The sequence below is a fragment of the Oncorhynchus mykiss genome, chromosome 25 (genome assembly GCF_013265735.2).
Source record: "Oncorhynchus mykiss isolate Arlee chromosome 25, USDA_OmykA_1.1, whole genome shotgun sequence".
Lineage (NCBI taxonomy): Eukaryota > Metazoa > Chordata > Actinopteri > Salmoniformes > Salmonidae > Oncorhynchus > Oncorhynchus mykiss.
Genome location: NC_048589.1, coordinates 46377236 through 46396222, shown reverse-complemented (window position 1 = coordinate 46396222; position 18987 = coordinate 46377236). Strand labels below are relative to the sequence as shown.

Genomic DNA, 18987 nt, shown 5'->3' with positions numbered 1-18987 from the left:
ATATTTTTTATTTTATTTTTATTTCATCTTTATTTAACCAGGTAGGCAAGTTGAGAACAAGTTCTCATTTACAATTGCGACCTGGCCAAGATAAAGCTTAGCAGTTCGACACATTCAACAACACAGAGTTACACATGGAGTAAAACAAACATACAGTCAATAATACAGTAGAAACAAGTCTATATATAATGTGAGCAAATGAGGTGAGATAAGGGAGGTAAAGGCAAAAAAAGGCCATGGTGGCAAAGTAAATACAATATAGCAAGTAAAACACTGGAATGGTAGATTTGCAGTGGAAGAATGTGCAAAGTAGAGAATAAAAATAATGGGGAGCAAAGGAGCAAAATAAATAAATACAGTAGGGAAAGAGGTAGTTGTTTGGGCTAAATTATAGATGGGCTATGTACAGGTGCAGGTATGCATCTGTTGGTCACATATACACTAGATAACCAAAAGTATGTGGACACCTGCTCGTCGAACATCTCATTCCAAAATCATGGGCTTTAAAATGGAGTTGGTCCCCCCCTTTGCTGCTATAACAGCCTCCACTCTTCTGGGAAGGCTTTCCACTAGATGTTGGAACATTGCTGCTATAACAGCCTCCACTCTTCTGGGAAGGCTTTCCACTAGATGTTGGAACATTGCTGCTATAACAGCCTCCACTCTTCTGGGAAGGCTTTCCACTAGATGTTGGAACATTGCTGCTATAACAGCCTCCACTCTTCTGGGAAGGCTTTCCACTAGATGTTGGAACATTGCTGCTATAATAGCCTCCAGTCTTCTGGGAAGGCTTTCCACTAGATGTTGGAACATTGCTCCTATAACAGCCTCCACTCTTCTGGGAAGGCTTTCCACTAGATGTTGGAACATTGCTGCTATAACAGCCTCCACTCTTCTGGGAAGGCTTTCCACTAGATGTTGGAACATTGCTGCTATAATAGCCTCCAGTCTTCTGGGAAGGCTTTCCACTAGATGTTGGAACATTGCTCCTATAACAGCCTCCACTCTTCTGGGAAGGCTTTCCACTAGATGTTGGAACATTGCTGCTATAACAGCCTCCACTCTTCTGGGAAGGCTTTCCACTAGATGTTGGAACATTGCTGCAGGGACTTGCTTCCATTCAGCCACAAGAGTATTAGTGAGGTCGGGCTCTGATGTTGGGTGATTAGGCCTGGCTCGCAGACTGCGTTCCAATTCATCCCAAAGGTGTTCGATGGGGTTGAGGTCAGGGCTCTGTGCAGGCCAGTCAAGTTCTTCCACACCGATCTCGACAAACCATTTCTGTATGGACCTCACTTTGTGAATGGGGTCATTGGGGCCGAACCATGAAAAACATCCCCAGACCATTTCTCCTCCTCCTGGACCTCGCTTTGTGCACAGGGGCATTGTCATGCTGGCATCTGCCAAAACCAGATGAGCCAGATGGTGAAGCGTGATTCATCACTCCAGAGAATGCGTTTCGACTGCTCCTGAATCCAATGGCAGCGAGCTGTACACCACTCCAGCCAAAGCTGGCATTGCATATGTTGATTTTAGGGTGGTGTAAAGTTGCTCGGCCACGGAAACCAATTTCATGAAGCTCCCGATGATCAGTTGTCGTGCTGCCGTTGCTTCCAGAGGCAGTTTGGAAATCGGTCGTGAGTGTTACAACCGAGGACAGACAATGTTTATGCCCTGTGCGCTTCAGCACTCAACACTTTAAATGCGGTCACCCTAAATAAACCTTAATGGAATTCAATTAAAAACATATTTATAACGTGTAAGATAAAACTGACCATAAACTTACTGGAACAAATTCAATTGGAATTGTATTCCCATAATAAAATTCAAGTCCCCGCGCCATCTGTTAGTCATTACGCATTTCCGTGTGTAATAAACCCCATTTCCTGATGTCAATATGCGGTGGTGGTATCGTAGCCACCGGAAAGATGTAAACGGAGAACGAGATTAGAATCATTCACAACAAGGAGATAGAAATCATTCTATCAACAACGTTGTCCCTCTCGAATTACCACAGAGCTTGAAAACCAAGCCGGTCGCATCCAGATACGACCAGGAGTGGACTGGTGGCGCGGACTTGTTTCAGGCAGTAGACGTTAGGAGAATGGACGGGGCGATATGGCGGAGGGCCTGCTGTGATGCTGGCCGCAGCCGGAGCCTGACCAGCGGGCTGGTGGAGGTTGGTGGCCGGGGCTCGATGCTCCAAACACTGCTCCTTTTCTCCGTGTTCGGGCTGCTCTTTGGACTTCCCGCTGTCACCGAGGCGAAAGAATGCGACAAACCGTGCATGAATGGGCAATGCAACACGGTAACGGGCAACTGTGTGTGCAGCCCCGGCTGGATCGGGGACCAATGCCAACACTGCGGAGGAAGGTTCAGGTGAGAATCGCTGCCTACGACTGTGCTTATATTGACTACCTATCCTTATTGTTTGAATAATCTAGCTACATCGGTCCCACTTCTCTATTCCACCTCCCACTTCTTCTTCTGCAGATGAGACGTCCCCATCTCTCTCTTTCTGTCTCTCTCTCACAGCTAGTCCTTGATCATGACTCTCAGTTCCATGACATTACACACAAATGTACGAAGACGTCTACTGTAGGAGTTTTGTTTACATGGACACTGTCTCAAATGCTAACTTTTTAGCATTTGTGTCACAAATCCAATGCAAGTCAATGGTACCTATATAAACCCAACTTCCTGACGGTATCGTAGCCACCGGAAAGATGTAAACGGAGAACGAGATTAAAATCATTCACAACCTAATCCAAATCATCTATAAGTAACATTATTGAATCCATTTGTTGATACTTTAGAATGAGTTAGACTTGAAGCGTGGAAATGCTAATATAGGTACCATTGATTTGCATTGGATTGGTGACACAAATCATAAAAAGTTAACATTTGAAACAGTGGCCAATTAAACCCATAGTGTCATACAATCACCTAATAGCACGAACAGCACCTTCTAGTGGTCATAGTAATGTAATGAAACAGGCAGGGAGCAGGTCTAGAACCCTCGACCTTCTAGCCCGAAGTCCGGCTTGCTATCGAGTCAATTTCCGTGTTGATAAACCCAGGGGCGTTACAGTAATATCAGGATGTAGAATGGGACATGATTTTATTTAACTAGTCAGTTAAGAACAAATTCTTATTTTCAATGACAGCCTAGGAACAATGGGTTAACTGCCTTGTTCAGGGGCAGAATGACAGATTTTTTACCTTGTCAGCTCAGGGATTCAATCTAGCAACCTTTCGGTTACTAGTCCAACGCTCTAACCACTAGTCTACCTGCTGGTTACTGGCCCAACACTCTAACCACTAGGCTACCTGCTGGTTACTGGCCCAACACTCTAACCACTAGGCTACCTGCTGGTTACTAGTCCAACACTCTAACCACTAGACTACCTGCTGGTTACTGGCCCAACACTCTAACCACTAGGCTACCTGCTGGTTACTGGCCCAACACTCTAACCACTAGGCTACCTGCTGGTTACTGGCCCAACACTAACCACTAGGCTACCTGCTGGTTACTGGCCCAACACTAACCACTAGGCTACCTGCTGGTTACTGGCCCAACACTAACCACTAGGCTACCTGCTGGTTACTGGCCCAACACTCTAACCACTAGACTACCTGCTGGTTACTGGCCCAACACTCTAACCACTAGACTACCTGCTGGTTACTGGCCCAACACTAACCACTAGGTTACCTGCTGGTTACTGGCCCAACACTCTAACCACTAGGCTACCTGCTGGTTACTGGCCCAACACTCTAACCACTAGACTACCTGCTGGTTACTGGCCCAACGCTCTAACCACTAGGCTACCTGCTGGTTACTGGCCCAACACTCTAACCACTAGGCTACCTGCTGGTTACTGGCCCAACGCTCTAACCTCTAGGCTACCTGCTGGTTACTAGTCCAACACTCTAACCACTAGGCTACCTGCTGGTTACTGGCCCAACACTCTAACCACTAGGTTACCTGCTGGTTACTAGTCCAACACTCTAACCACTAGGCTACCTGCTGGTTACTGGCCCAACACTCTAACCACTAGGCTACCTGCTGGTTACTGGCCCAACACGCTAACCACTAGGCTACCTGCTGGTTACTGGCCCAACACGCTAACCACTAGGCTACCTGCTGGTTACTGGCCCAACACTCTAACCACTAGGCTACCTGCTGGTTACTGGCCCAACACTAACCACTAGGCTACCTGCTGGTTACTGGCCCAACACTAACCACTAGACTACCTGCTGGTTACTAGCCCAACACTAACCACTAGGCTACCTGCTGGTTACTGGCCCAACACTAACCACTAGGCTACCTGCTGGTTACTAGCCCAACACTAACCACTAGGTTACCTGCTGGTTACTAGTCCAACACTCTAACCACTAGGCTACCTGCTGGTTACTAGTCCAACACTCTAACCACTAGGCTACCTGCTGGTTACTAGTCCAACACTCTAACCACTAGGCTACCTGTCGGTTACTAGTCCAACACTCTAACCACTAGGCTACCTGCTGGTTACTGGCCCAACACTCTAACCACTAGGCTACCTGCTGGTTACTAGTCCAACACTCTAACCACTAGGCTACCTGCTGGTTACTGGCCCAACACTAACCACTAGGCTACCTGCTGCCCCAACAACTTAAATGACTGATTTCTCTGGACAGGGAGGAGGGGAGGCATCACTCAGAATACATGACATAGGATGCAGAAACAATACTCTGAGCAGCAGCTCCATACTACCAGTCAGACATAGAGAACAGGTACTATCTCCTCGTTGTCGGGGTGGTGTGGGGAGTCCTTGGATGGCTTTTGACAACTTCTTTGGGTTTCTTACTCATTAGCGAGGTTTCCATGGTGACATATTTTCATGCATGTATGTATTCTAAAATAATATGCAAATTTCCCCACCAGAGATGTTTCCACCCAATTGACTTGTTGCAGATCAAAAATCAGTGCGTGATGGCGTAAAATGTACTATTTTGCTAAAGTTTTCATGTATTAAACTAAAAAAACCTAATGTTTTTAATGTGCGTTTTCAACTGTACCGAAAAGATTTGTCACAAACTGTTACGTTAAATATAAGACGTGACCCTGATCTTGCCACGAGCTCTTCTGCGAACAGAGCTCCCAGATACAGTACGGCTCTGTGTGCAGGCTACATGATGATGATGATGATGGATGAGCTCCAGAATGCTTTCACATGTCAACGAAAGTCGAGCATCAGTCATCAATCGCGTCACCAGGATAATACCCTCGACATCTATTGGAAAGGAGCATCAAGCTCAGGCCGTGCACTATCACTACCCTGTGACGTTCATCATAACTTATTTCATCTGTAGCCTCATAAACTGCATGGCTTCCTGAGTCGTAGTGGGAGGACCACACACACCGCGGTTCCTAGTTTACTTAGATATGATGGGTAATTGTATCGATATTAGCGCATCAAGGTGTTTCCATCGGCATTTCACAAAAAGATCCCACCATGTCGAGTGAACAAATGATCTGTTGACTTTTAAAAATTGTACTGAAACTTCGTGATTAAAAAATAAATACATACGGTATGACTTTACTCACGTGGAAATGAGGTCATTGTTAAAATAGAGTTGGGTCTAAATCAGATATTTATTCAATATTATATGAATTAAAAGGGCACATTTGTGTGCAATCTATTAGCCTAATTTCTCAGATCAAATTATATTTAAACAAAATAATGTTGCCGGAATGCTAATTTTAGGCCTGTCTGTTTCTAATAGAAATGATTTCAGAGCAATCTCACATGGTGGATGTCCAGCCTTTTTCTTGTGTCCTTTGAGGTCGAATGACCCATAGGCTAGCTGACTGTCTATGGTAACGGAGGCTAGCTGACTGTCTATGGTAACGGAGGCTAGCTGACTGTCTATGGTAACGGAGGCTAGCTAGCTGACTGTCTATGGTAACGGAGGCTAGCTGACTGTCTATGGTAACGGAGGCTAGCTGACTGTCTATGGTAACGGAGGCTAGCTAGCTGACTGTCTATGGTAACGGAGGCTAGCTAGCTGACTGTCTATGGTAACGGAGGCTAGCTGGCTGACTGTCTATGGTAACGGAGGCTAGCTAGCTGACTGTCTATGGTAACGGAGGCTAGCTAGCTGACTGTCTATGGTAACGGAGGCTAGCTGACTGTCTATGGTAACGGAGGCTAGCTAGCTGTCTATGGTAACGGAGGCTAGCTAGCTGTCTATGGTAACGGAGGCTAGCTAGCTGTCTATGGTAACGGAGGCTAGCTAGCTGTCTATGGTAACGGAGGCTAGCTAGCTGTCTATGGTAACGGAGGCTAGCTAGCTGTCTATGGTAACGGAGGCTAGCTAGCTGTCTATGGTAACGGAGGCTAGCTAGCTGTCTATGGTAACGGAGGCTAGCTAGCTGTCTATGGTAACGGAGGCTAGCTAGCTGTCTATGGTAACGGAGGCTAGCTAGCTGACTGTCTATGGTAACGGAGGCTAGCTAGCTGACTGTCTATGGTAACGGAGGCTAGCTAGCTGACTGTCTATGGTAACGGAGGCTAGCTAGCTGACTGTCTATGGTAACGGAGGCTAGCTGACTGTCTATGGTAACGGAGGCTAGCTGACTGTCTATGGTAACGGAGGCTAGCTGACTGTCTATGGTAACGGAGGCTAGCTAGCTGTCTATGGTAACGGAGGCTAGCTAGCTGTCTATGGTAACGGAGGCTAGCTGGCTGTCTATGGTAACGGAGGCTAGCTGACTGTCTATGGTAACGGAGGCTAGCTGACTGTCTATGGTAACGGAGGCTAGCTGACTGTCTATGGTAACGGAGGCTAGCTGACTGTCTATGGTAACGGAGGCTAGCTGACTGTCTATGGTAACGGAGGCTAGCTGACTGTCTATGGTAACGGAGGCTAGCTGACTGTCTATGGTAACGGAGGCTAGCTGACTGTCTATGGTAACGGAGGCTAGCTGACTGTCTATGGTAACGGAGGCTAGCTGACTGTCTATGGTAACGGAGGCTAGCTGACTGTCTATGGTAACGGAGGCTAGCTGACTGTCTATGGTAACGGAGGCTAGCTGACTGTCTATGGTAACGGAGGCTAGCTGACTGTCTATGGTAACGGAGGCTAGCTGACTGTCTATGGTAACGGAGGCTAGCTGACTGTCTATGGTAACGGAGGCTAGCTGACTGTCTATGGTAACGGAGGCTAGCTGACTGTCTATGGTAACGGAGGCTAGCTGACTGTCTATGGTAACGGAGGCTAGCTGACTGTCTATGGTAACGGAGGCTAGCTGACTGTCTATGGTAACGGAGGCTAGCTGACTGTCTATGGTAACGGAGGCTAGCTGACTGTCTATGGTAACGGAGGCTAGCTGACTGTCTATGGTAACGGAGGCTAGCTGACTGTCTATGGTAACGGAGGCTAGCTGACTGTCTATGGTAACGGAGGCTAGCTGACTGTCTATGGTAACGGAGGCTAGCTGACTGTCTATGGTAACGGAGGCTAGCTGACTGTCTATGGTAACGGAGGCTAGCTGACTGTCTATGGTAACGGAGGCTAGCTGACTGTCTATGGTAACGGAGGCTAGCTGACTGTCTATGGTAACGGAGGCTAGCTGACTGTCTATGGTAACGGAGGCTAGCTGACTGTCTATGGTAACGGAGGCTAGCTGACTGTCTATGGTAACGGAGGCTAGCTGACTGTCTATGGTAACGGAGGCTAGCTGACTGTCTATGGTAACGGAGGCTAGCTGACTGTCTATGGTAACGGAGGCTAGCTGACTGTCTATGGTAACGGAGGCTAGCTGACTGTCTATGGTAACGGAGGCTAGCTGACTGTCTATGGTAACGGAGGCTAGCTGACTGTCTATGGTAACGGAGGCTAGCTGACTGTCTATGGTAACGGAGGCTAGCTGACTGTCTATGGTAACGGAGGCTAGCTGACTGTCTATGGTAACGGAGGCTAGCTGACTGTCTATGGTAACGGAGGCTAGCTGACTGTCTATGGTAACGGAGGCTAGCTGACTGTCTATGGTAACGGAGGCTAGCTGACTGTCTATGGTAACGGAGGCTAGCTGACTGTCTATGGTAACGGAGGCTAGCTGACTGTCTATGGTAACGGAGGCTAGCTAGCTGTCTATGGTAACGGAGGCTAGCTAGCTGTCTATGGTAACGGAGGCTAGCTAGCTGTCTATGGTAACGGAGGCTAGCTGACTGTCTATGGTAACGGAGGCTAGCTGACTGTCTATGGTAACGGAGGCTAGCTGACTGTCTATGGTAACGGAGGCTGGCTAGCTGACTGTCTATGGTAACGGAGGCTGGCTAGCTGACTGTCTATGGTAACGGAGGCTGGCTAGCTGACTGTCTATGGTAACGGAGGCTGGCTAGCTGACTGTCTATGGTAACGGAGGCTGGCTAGCTGACTGTCTATGGTAACGGAGGCTGGCTAGCTGACTGTCTATGGTAACGGAGGCTGGCTAGCTGACTGTCTATGGTAACGGAGGCTGGCTAGCTGACTGTCTATGGTAACGGAGGCTGGCTAGCTGACTGTCTATGGTAACGGAGGCTGGCTAGCTGACTGTCTATGGTAACGGAGGCTGGCTAGCTGACTGTCTATGGTAACGGAGGCTGGCTAGCTGACTGTCTATGGTAACGGAGGCTGGCTAGCTGACTGTCTATGGTAACGGAGGCTGGCTAGCTGACTGTCTATGGTAACGGAGGCTGGCTAGCTGACTGTCTATGGTAACGGAGGCTGGCTAGCTGACTGTCTATGGTAACGGAGGCTGGCTAGCTGACTGTCTATGGTAACGGAGGCTGGCTAGCTGACTGTCTATGTTAACGGAGGCTGGCTAGCTGACTGTCTATGGTAACGGAGGCTGGCTAGCTGACTGTCTATGGTAACGGAGGCTGGCTAGCTGACTGTCTATGGTAACGGAGGCTGGCTAGCTGACTGTCTATGGTAACGGAGGCTGGCTGGCTGACTGTCTATGGTAACGGAGGCTGGCTGGCTGACTGTCTATGGTAACGGAGGCTGGCTGGCTGACTGTCTATGGTAACGGAGGCTGGCTGGCTGACTGTCTATGGTAACGGAGGCTGGCTGGCTGACTGTCTATGGTAACGGAGGCTGGCTGGCTGACTGTCTATGGTAACGGAGGCTGGCTGGCTGACTGTCTATGGTAACGGAGGCTGGCTGGCTGACTGTCTATGGTAACGGAGGCTGGCTGGCTGACTGTCTATGGTAACGGAGGCTGGCTGGCTGACTGTCTATGGTAACGGAGGCTGGCTGGCTGACTGTCTATGGTAACGGAGGCTGGCTGGCTGACTGTCTATGGTAACGGAGGCCGGCTGGCTGACTGTCTATGGTAACGGAGGCCGGCTGGCTGACTGTCTATGGTAACGGAGGCCGGCTGGCTGACTGTCTATGGTAACGGAGGCCGGCTGGCTGACTGTCTATGGTAACGGAGGCCGGCTGGCTGACTGTCTATGGTAACGGAGGCCGGCTGGCTGACTGTCTATGGTAACGGAGGCCGGCTGGCTGACTGTCTATGGTAACGGAGGCCGGCTGGCTGACTGTCTATGGTAACGGAGGCCGGCTGGCTGACTGTCTATGGTAACGGAGGCCGGCTGGCTGACTGTCTATGGTAACGGAGGCCGGCTGACTGTCTATGGTAACGGAGGCCGGCTGACTGTCTATGGTAACGGAGGCCGGCTGACTGTCTATGGTAACGGAGGCCGGCTGACTGTCTATGGTAACGGAGGCCGGCTGACTGTCTATGGTAACGGAGGCTGGCTGACTGTCTATGGTAACGGAGGCTCCCCCCCTGAACCAGCTAGTTATCACGTCCCCCCCCCTGCATCAGCTAGTTACCACGTCCCCCCCCCCCCCCGCACCAGCTAGTTACCACGTCCCCCGCCCTGCACCAGCTAGTTACCACGCACCCTCCCTGCACCAGCTAGTTACCACGTCCCCCCCCCTCCACCAGCTAGTTACCACGACCCCACCTTCACCAGCTAGTTACCACGACCCCCCCTTCACCAGCTAGTTACCACGACCCCCCCTTCACCAGCTAGTTACCACGACCCCGTCTTCACCAGCTAGTTACCACGACCCCCCCCACCCTTCACCAGCTAGTTACCCCCCCCTGCACCAGCTAGTTACCACGACCCCCCCCCTTCACCAGCTAGTTACCACGACCCCCCCCCCCTTCACCAGCTAGTTACCACGACCCCCCCCCACCCTTCACCAGCTAGTTACCACGACCCCCCCTTCACCAGCTAGTTACCACGACCCCCCCCACCCTTCACCAGCTAGTTACCACGACCCCCCCTTCACCAGCTAGTTACCACGACCCCCCCTTCACCAGCTAGTTACCACGACCCCCCCCCCCCACCCTTCACCAGCTAGTTACCACGACCCCCCCTTCACCAGCTAGTTACCACGACCCCCCCTTCACCAGCTAGTTACCACGACCCCCCCTTCACCAGCTAGTTACCACAACCCCCCCCACCCTTCACCAGCTAGTTACCACGACCCCCCCTTCACCAGCTAGTTACCACAACCCCCCCCCACCCTTCACCAGCTAGTTACCACAACCCCCCCCCCCCCACCCTTCACCAGCTAGTTACCACGACCCCCCCTTCACCAGCTAGTTACCACGACCCCCCCTTCACCAGCTAGTTACCACATCCCCCCGTACAGATGTTTGATATGACGGGAACTGTGGAAGCCGCCCTAGTAACAGTAGCCAGACAGTGTTCTATGTGATCAATGTGTTATGATGGGTCTTCCAGCAGGGTTATTGAGCAACAATGTTGTGCTGATGTTATGAATACAGGCCTTGTGTTCATCTCTCTCTAATGGTACAGCCCAATGTGTCTGTACTGCCCAGTTGTTTTGACTCTGCCTTGGTCTCCCCCTTGGTCTAATGGTACAGCCCAATGTGTTACACTGTATCGGTGCTCAGCCTTGGTCCCCCTCCCTGTTCAGAATGGCCTAATAAAACCTTCCATACATGTTTGTAGAAGTGCTCAGAAACATACTTTTTAGACCTGAATGCCAAAACATTCAAGAAATAAAGGTGCTGAAGTTGACCAATCCTGCATACCCCCCGATACCATTAAACCAGGGTTCCATTCTGCATACCCCCCGATACCATTAAACCAGGGTTCCATTCTGCGTACCCCCCGATACCATTAAACCAGGGTTCCATTCTGCATACCCCCCGATACCATTAAACCAGGGTTCCATTTTGCGTACCCCCCGATACCATTAAACCAGGGTTCCATTCTGCCTACCCCCCGATACCATTAAACCAGGGTTCCATTCTGCGTACCCCCAGATACCATTAAACCAGGGTTCCATTCTGCATACCCCCCGATACCATTAAACCAGGGTTCCATTCTGCATACCCCCCGATACCATTAAACCAGGGTTCCATTCTGCATACCCCCCGATACCATTAAACCAGGGTTCCATTCTGCATACCCCCCGATACCATTAAACCAGGGTTCCATTCTGCATACCCCCCGATACCATTAAACCAGGGTTCCATTCTGCATACCCCCCGATACCATTAAACCAGGGTTCCATTCTGCATACCCCCCGATACCATTAAACCAGGGTTCCATTCTGCATACCCCCCGATACCATTAAACCAGGGTTCCATTCTGCATACCCCCCGATACCATTAAACCAGGGTTCCATTCTGCACACCCCCCGATACCATTAAACCAGGGTTCCATTCTGCATACCCCCCGATTCCATTAAACCAGGGTTCCATTCTGCGTACGTCCCGATACCACTAAACAAGGGTTCCATTCTGCGTACGTCCCGATACCATTAAACCAGGGGTTCCATTCTGCGTACCCCCAGATACCGCAAGACCAGGGTTCCATTCTGCATACCCCCAGATACCGCAAGACCAGGGGTTCCATTCTGCATACCCCCAGATACCGTAAGACCAGGGTTCCATTCTGCATACCCCCAGATACCGCAAGACCAGGGTTCCATTCTGCATACCCCCAGATACCGCAAGACCAGGGGTTCCATTCTGCATACCCCCAGATACCGCAAGACCAGGGGTTCCATTCTGCATACCCCCAGATACCGTAAGACCAGGGGTTCCATTCTGCATACCCCCAGATACCGCAAGACCAGGGGTTCCATTCTGCATACCCCCAGATACCATAAGACCAGGGGTTCTATTCTGCGTACCCCCCGATACCATAAGACCAGGGGTTCCATTCTGCATACCCCCAGATACCGTAAGACCAGGGTTCCATTCTGCATACCCCCAGATACCGCAAGACCAGGGTTCCATTCTGCATACCCCCAGATACTGCAAGACCAGGGGTTCCATTCTGCATACCCCCAGATACCGCAAGACCAGGGGTTCCATTCTGCATACCCCCAGATACCGTAAGACCAGGGGTTCCATTCTGCATACCCCCAGATACCGCAAGACCAGGGGTTCCATTCTGCATACCCCCAGATACCGCAAGACCAGGGGTTCCATTCTGCATACCCCCAGATACCATAAGACCAGGGGTTCTATTCTGCGTACCCCCCGATACCATAAAACCAGGGGTTCATCAGTACTTAATAGTTGGCTTTTGGCTGAATTTTTTGTTGTTGAAAATCTGATGATAAATTGGCACCATTGAGACCAAAAAAAAAAGAGATCCAATTATGAATTAAATAATTTTAGCCTATTAATTAATAACATACCAGTGGATGGAAACACATTTGGCTGGTCATGCTTATTGGTCATTTGCATAATTTAGTGGAATTAAATTGGCGCGTGTGTATATTTATCTATTTTACCACACGTGTACGGCATACAGATACAGTGCCTCGGAGTGGAACATCTGTCAGACAGAAGACCAATCATTTCTCAATTCTAAATGCTATCTCGTGTTAATTGTTTTATGGCCACGATTTAAAAAAATAATTTGCTTATTTTATTTCTCAACTGGTAATTGAAGCACGCTTCCCATTCACCATTCAAATGCCTAGGCAACAGAAGGCAGGTTTCACCAGCTGGAGGCAGTGTGCATTTTGTAAACTTATAGGTGGATGACTGTCTATAACTTGAATGGTTTGAAACCTGAATGTTTTACGACATATTATGTGGCATGTTTTACCTTGCTTCAAAGTAGCCAGAATCTGACCCTATCCATTTAAACTAGTAGCCAGAATCTGACCCTGTCCATTTAAACTAGTAGCCAGAATCTGACCCTGTCCATTTAAACTAGTAGCCAGAATCTGACCCTGTCCATTTAAACTAGTAGCCAGAATCTGACCCTGTCCATTTAAACTAGTAGCCAGAATCTGACCCTGTCCATTTAAACTAGTAGCCAGAATCTGACCCTGTCCATTTAAACTAGTAGCCAGAATCTGACCCTGTCCATTTAAACTAGTAGCCAGAATCTGACCCTGTCCATTTAAACTAGTAGCCAGAATCGGACCCTGTCCATTTAAACTAGTAGCCAGAATCTGACCCTGTCCATTTAAACTAGTAGCCAGAATCTGACCCTATCCATTTAAACTAGTAGCCAGAATCTGACCCTGTCCATTTAAACTAGTAGCCAGAATCTGACCCTGTCCATTTAAACTAGTAGCCAGAATCGGACCCTGTCCATTTAAACTAGTTGCCAGAATCTGACCCTGTCCATTTAAACTAGTAGCCAGAATCTGACCCTGTCCATTTAAACTAGTAGCCAGAATCTGACCCTGTCCATTTAAACTAGTAGCCAGAATCTGACCCTGTCCATTTAAACTAGTAGCCAGAATCTGACCCTGTCCATTTAAACTAGTAGCCAGAATCTGACCCTGTCCATTTAAACTATTAGCCAGAATCTGACCCTGTCCATTTAAACTAGTAGCCAGAATCTGACCCTGTCCATTTAAACTAGTAGCCAGAATCTGACCCTGTCCATTTAAACTAGTAGCCAGAATCTGACCCTGTCCATTTAAACTAGTAGCCAGAATCTGACCCTGTCCATTTAAACTAGTAGCCAGAATCTGACCCTGTCCATTTAAACTAGTAGCCAGAATCTGACCCTGTCCATTTAAACTAGTAGCCAGAATCTGACCCTGTCCATTTAAACTAGTAGCCAGAATCTGACCCTGTCCATTTAAACTAGTAGCCAGAATCTGACTCTATCCATTTAAACTAGTAGCCAGAATCTGACCCTGTCCATTTAAACTAGTAGCCAGAATCTGACCCTGTCCATTTAAACTAGTAGCCAGAATCTGACTATATCCATTTAAACTAGTAGCCAGAATCTGACCCTGTCCATTTAAACTAGTAGCCAGAATCTGACCCTGTCCATTTAAACTAGTAGACAGAATCTGACCCTGTCCATTTAAACTAGTAGCCAGAATCTGACCCTGTCCATTTAAACTAGTAGCCAGAATCTGACCCTGTCCATTTAAACTAGTAGCCAGAATCTGACCCTGTCCATTTAAACTAGTAGCCAGAATCTGACCCTGTCCATTTAAACTAGTAGCCAGAATCTGACCCTGTCCATTTAAACTAGTAGCCAGAATCTGACCCTGTCCATTTAAACTAGTAGCCAGAATCTGACCCTGTCCATTTAAACTAGTAGCCAGAATCTTACCCTGTCCATTTAAACTAGTAGCCAGAATCTGACCCTGTCCATTTAAACTAGTAGCCAGAATCTGACCCTGTCCATTTAAACTAGTAGCCAGAATCTGACCCTGTCCATTTAAACTGTTAGCCAGAATCTGACCCTGTCCATTTAAACTAGTAGCCAGAATTTGACCCTGTCCATTTAAACTAGTAGCCAGAATCTGACCCTGTCCATTTAAACTAGTAGCCAGAATCTGACCCTGTCCATTTAAACTAGTAGCTAGAATCTGACCCTGTCCATTTAAACTAGTAGCCAGAATCTGACCCTGTCCATTTAAACTAGTAGCCAGAATGTGACCCTGTCCATTTAAACTAATAGCCAGAATCGGACCCTGTCCATTATAACTAGTAGCCAGAATCGGACCCTGTCCATTTAAACTAGTAGCCAGAATCTGACCCTGTCCATTTAAACTAGTAGCCAGAATCTGACCCTGTCCATTTAAACTAGTAGCCAGAATCTGACCCTGTCCATTTAAACTAGTAGCCAGAATCTGACCCTGTCCATTTAAACTAGTAGCCAGAATCTGACCCTGTCCATTTAAACTAGTAGCCAGAATCTGACCCTGTCCATTTAAACTAGTAGCCAGAATCTGACCCTGTCCATTTAAACTAGTAGCCAGAATCTGACCCTGTCCATTTAAACTAGTAGCCAGAATCTGACCCTGTCCATTTAAACTAGTAGCCAGAATCTGACCCTGTCCATTTAAACTAGTAGCCAGAATCTGACCCTGTCCATTTAAACTAGTAGCCAGAATCTGACCCTGTCCATTTAAACTAGTAGCCAGAATCTGACCCTGTCCATTTAAACTAGTAGCCAGAATCTGACCCTATCCATTTAAACTAGTAGCCTGTTTCTTTCTAGTGGTTTTCAACTTTCTTTAATTGTCCGGAAGACAAATGCACATTTGCGTGTATCCTAGTGCTTTGTGCACATTCGCGTGTATCCTAGTGCTTTGTGCACATTCGCGTGTATCCTAGTGCTTTGTGCACATTCGCGTGTATCCTAGTGCTTTGTGCACATGGGTGCCCTAAAAATGTTATGAAATAAGTTGATCAACATTTGAATGTTCTGATCTGTTGCATCAGACTCATTGCTTTACACATGTTTTTATGTAGCCTAGGCCTACTGGTTGTATACATGTGGGATCTATCCTCCCACAACTGTCCCAGAGTCTGTTTGAGCTAGTAGTTTCTCAACAAACTGACTCATAGAATATGTAAGCATTTCTACTATGGAGGATAGTAGATTGACAGGCTGATAGGTGAGGCGTCCATAAGGCTAGGGGAAGCTAAGCTTGTTTTAATAGCCTAATTATTTTATGTTTTTCATTTCACCTTTATTTAACCAGGTAGGCCAGTTGAGATCAAGTTCTCATTTACAACTGCGCCCTGGCCAAGATAAAGCAAAGCAGTGCGACACAAACAACAACAACAGAGTTACACATGGAATAATCAAACGTACACTCAATAACACAATATAATAATCTATGTACAGTGTGTGCAAATGTAGAAGAGTACAGAGGTAAGGCAATAAATATGGGGATGAGGTAGATGGGTGTACTATTTACAGATGGGCTGTGTACAGGTACAGTGATCGGTAAGCTGCTCTGACAGCTGATGCTTAAAGTTAGAGAGGGAGATATAAGTCTCCAGCTTCAGTGATTTTTGCAATTCGTTCCAGTCATTGGCAGCAGAGAACTGGAAGGAAAGGCGGCCAAAGTAGGTGTTGGCTTTGGGGATGACCAGTGAAATATACCTGCTGGAGCGCGTGCTATGGGTGGGTGTTGCTATGGTGACCAGTGAGCTGAGATAAGGGGGGACTTTACCTATCAAAGACTTATAGATGACATGGAGCCAGTGGGTTTGGCGACGAGTATGAAGCGAGGGCCATCCAACGAGAGCGTACAGGTCGCAGTGGTGGGTAGTATATGGGGCTTTGGTGACAAAACGAATGCCACTGTGATAGACTGCATCCAGTTTGCTGAGTAAGGTATTGGAGGCTATTTTGTAAATGACATCACCGAAGTCGAGGATCGGTAGGATGGTCAGTTTTACGAGGGTAAGTTTGGCAGCATGAGTGAAGGAAGCTTTGTTGCGAAATAGGAAGCTAATTCTAGATTTAACTTTGGATTGGAGATGTTTGATATGGGTCTGGAAGGAGAGTTTACAGTCTAACCAGACACCTAAGTATTTGTAGTTGTTCACAGATTCTAAGTCAGAACTGTCCAGAGTAGTGATGCTAGTCGGGCGGGCGGGTGCGGGCAGCAGTCGGTTGACGAGCATGCATTTAGTTTAACTGGATTTTTAAGAGCAGTTGGAGGCCACGGAAGGAGAGTTGTATGGCATTGAAGCTGAACATAAATGTTAGTAAAAGCACAACATTTTGAAGAGATTAATAACAGAGGGGTATCTGAGAATGCAGGGGTTCCAGCACTGTGTGTGTTGAAGCGATCATCTGGGATTATCTAACGTCTGAGCAGGCATTCCCTCGGGTGATTATGTGCTGTCATCCAGGTGGAAATGTCACCTGCATGTCTGATGTAGGAAAATAGATAGATGTCCTGTGAATGTTTGTGTGTACGTTTTCTTTTGATTTCCCCATGATGTCAAGCACTGAGTTTGAAGGTAGGCCTTGAAATACATCCACAGGTACACTTCCAATTGACTCAAATGATGTCAATTAGCCTATCAGAAGCTTCTAAAGCCATGACATCATTTTCTGGAATGTTCCAAGCTGTTTAAAGGCACAGTCAACTTAGTGTATGTAAACTTCTGACCCACTGGTCTGGTTTAAGATGGATGCCACTATAGAGGTGAAAGAAGCACCACACTCTCTCCCTCTTTCAATACAGTGGATAAGAAGGGGTGTGCCAGGTGTCCCCTCTGCCCGAAAGAGATCAATTATGCCTACAAAGGGTCTCATGCTCTGCTGGCGCAATGTAGAACAGACGTCCACAGGCAGAAAGTGCTCTGCTGGCCCAATGTAGAACAGACGTCCACAGGCAGAAAGTGCTCTGCTGGCACAATGTAGAACAGACGTCCACAGGCAGAAAGTGTTCTGCTGGCCCAATGTAGAACAGACGTCCACAGGCAGAAAGTGCTCTGCTGGCACAATGTAGAACAGACGTCCACAGGCAGAAAGTGCTCTGCTGGCACGTTGTAGAACAGACGTCCACAGGCAGAAAGTGCTCTGCTGGCACAATGTAGAACAGACGTCCACAGGCAGAAAGTGCTCTGCTGGCCCATTGTAGAACAGACGTCCACAGGAAGAAAGTGCTCTGCTGGCACAATGTAGAACAGACGTCCACAGGCAGAAAGTGCTCTGCTGGCCCAATGTAGAACAGACGTCCACAGGCAGAAAGTGCTCTGCTGGCACAATGTAGAACAGACGTCCACAGGCAGAAAGTGCTCTGCTGGCACAATGTAGAACAGACGTCCACAGGCAGAAAGTGCTCTGCTGGCACAATGTAGAACAGATGTCCACAGGCAGAAAGTGCTCTGCTGGCCCAATGTAGAACAGACGTCCACAGGCAGAAAGTGCTCTGCTGGCACAATGTAGAACAGATGTCCACAGGCAGAAAGTGCTCTGCTGGCACGTTGTAGAACAGACGTCCACAGGCAGAAAGTGCTCTGCTGGCACAATGTAGAACAGATGTCCACAGGCAGAAAGTGCTCTGCTGGCACAATGTAGAACAGACGTCCACAGGCAGAAAGTGCTCTGCTGGCACAAAGTAGAACAGATGTCCACAGGCAGAAAGTGCTCTGCTGGCCCAATGTAGAACAGACGTCCACAGGCAGAAAGTGTGAAGTGTAGCCTTGCTTTAGTTGTGTTCAACTTCACGGTACCACTTGTGTGTGTGAGTGAAGGGGGATTATACAAGTTTACTCAGTGAATGTTATTTTTGCACACATGTAGCCTTGTGCACTTGATCGATGTCTATAGTGGCCACTATAATAGAATACCTGTTTCATTCTATTTCTACTTTATTTTACACACAGAGACTGATCATGTAGATCATATTCTGTTGTTTAAATAGTTAAAACCTGCATTTCCCCCTAGCAGGGATTTAAGACTTCACCTTTTTGGGCCCTGAGACGTTTGCATCCCTGGTCTCCACCCTCCAGAATGGCCTAATGGTACAGCCCAGTGTCAGTCTCCACCTTCCAGAATGGCCTAATGGTACAGCCCAGTGTCAGTCTCCACCCTCCAGAATGGCCTAATGGTACAGCCCAGTGCCAGTCTCCACCCTCCAGAATGGCCTAATGGTACAGCCCAGTGTCAGTCTCCACCCTCCAGAATGGCCTAATGGTACAGCCCAGTGCCAGTCTCCACC

At 48.1% G+C, this 18987-nt stretch overlaps 1 protein-coding gene across 5 annotated transcripts in view; it reads left to right on the top strand.

Moving 5' to 3' along the window:
- The first annotated feature begins 1707 nt into the window (after nt 1-1707).
- Nucleotides 1708-18987, top strand: part of LOC110505955 (attractin) — a 252686-nt gene continuing 235406 nt past the window's right edge. For 2 of the 5 annotated variants that reach the window (XM_036962389.1, XM_036962388.1), the window contains exon 1: nt 1710-2379. In XM_036962389.1, coding sequence (XP_036818284.1) covers nt 2105-2379 — 275 coding nt within the window. In that variant the 5' untranslated portion in view covers nt 1710-2104. Of the gene's footprint in view, nt 2380-18987 lie in introns of all 5 variants that reach the window. The other 3 variants (XM_036962391.1, XM_036962390.1, XM_036962392.1) reach the window with 3 other exon arrangements.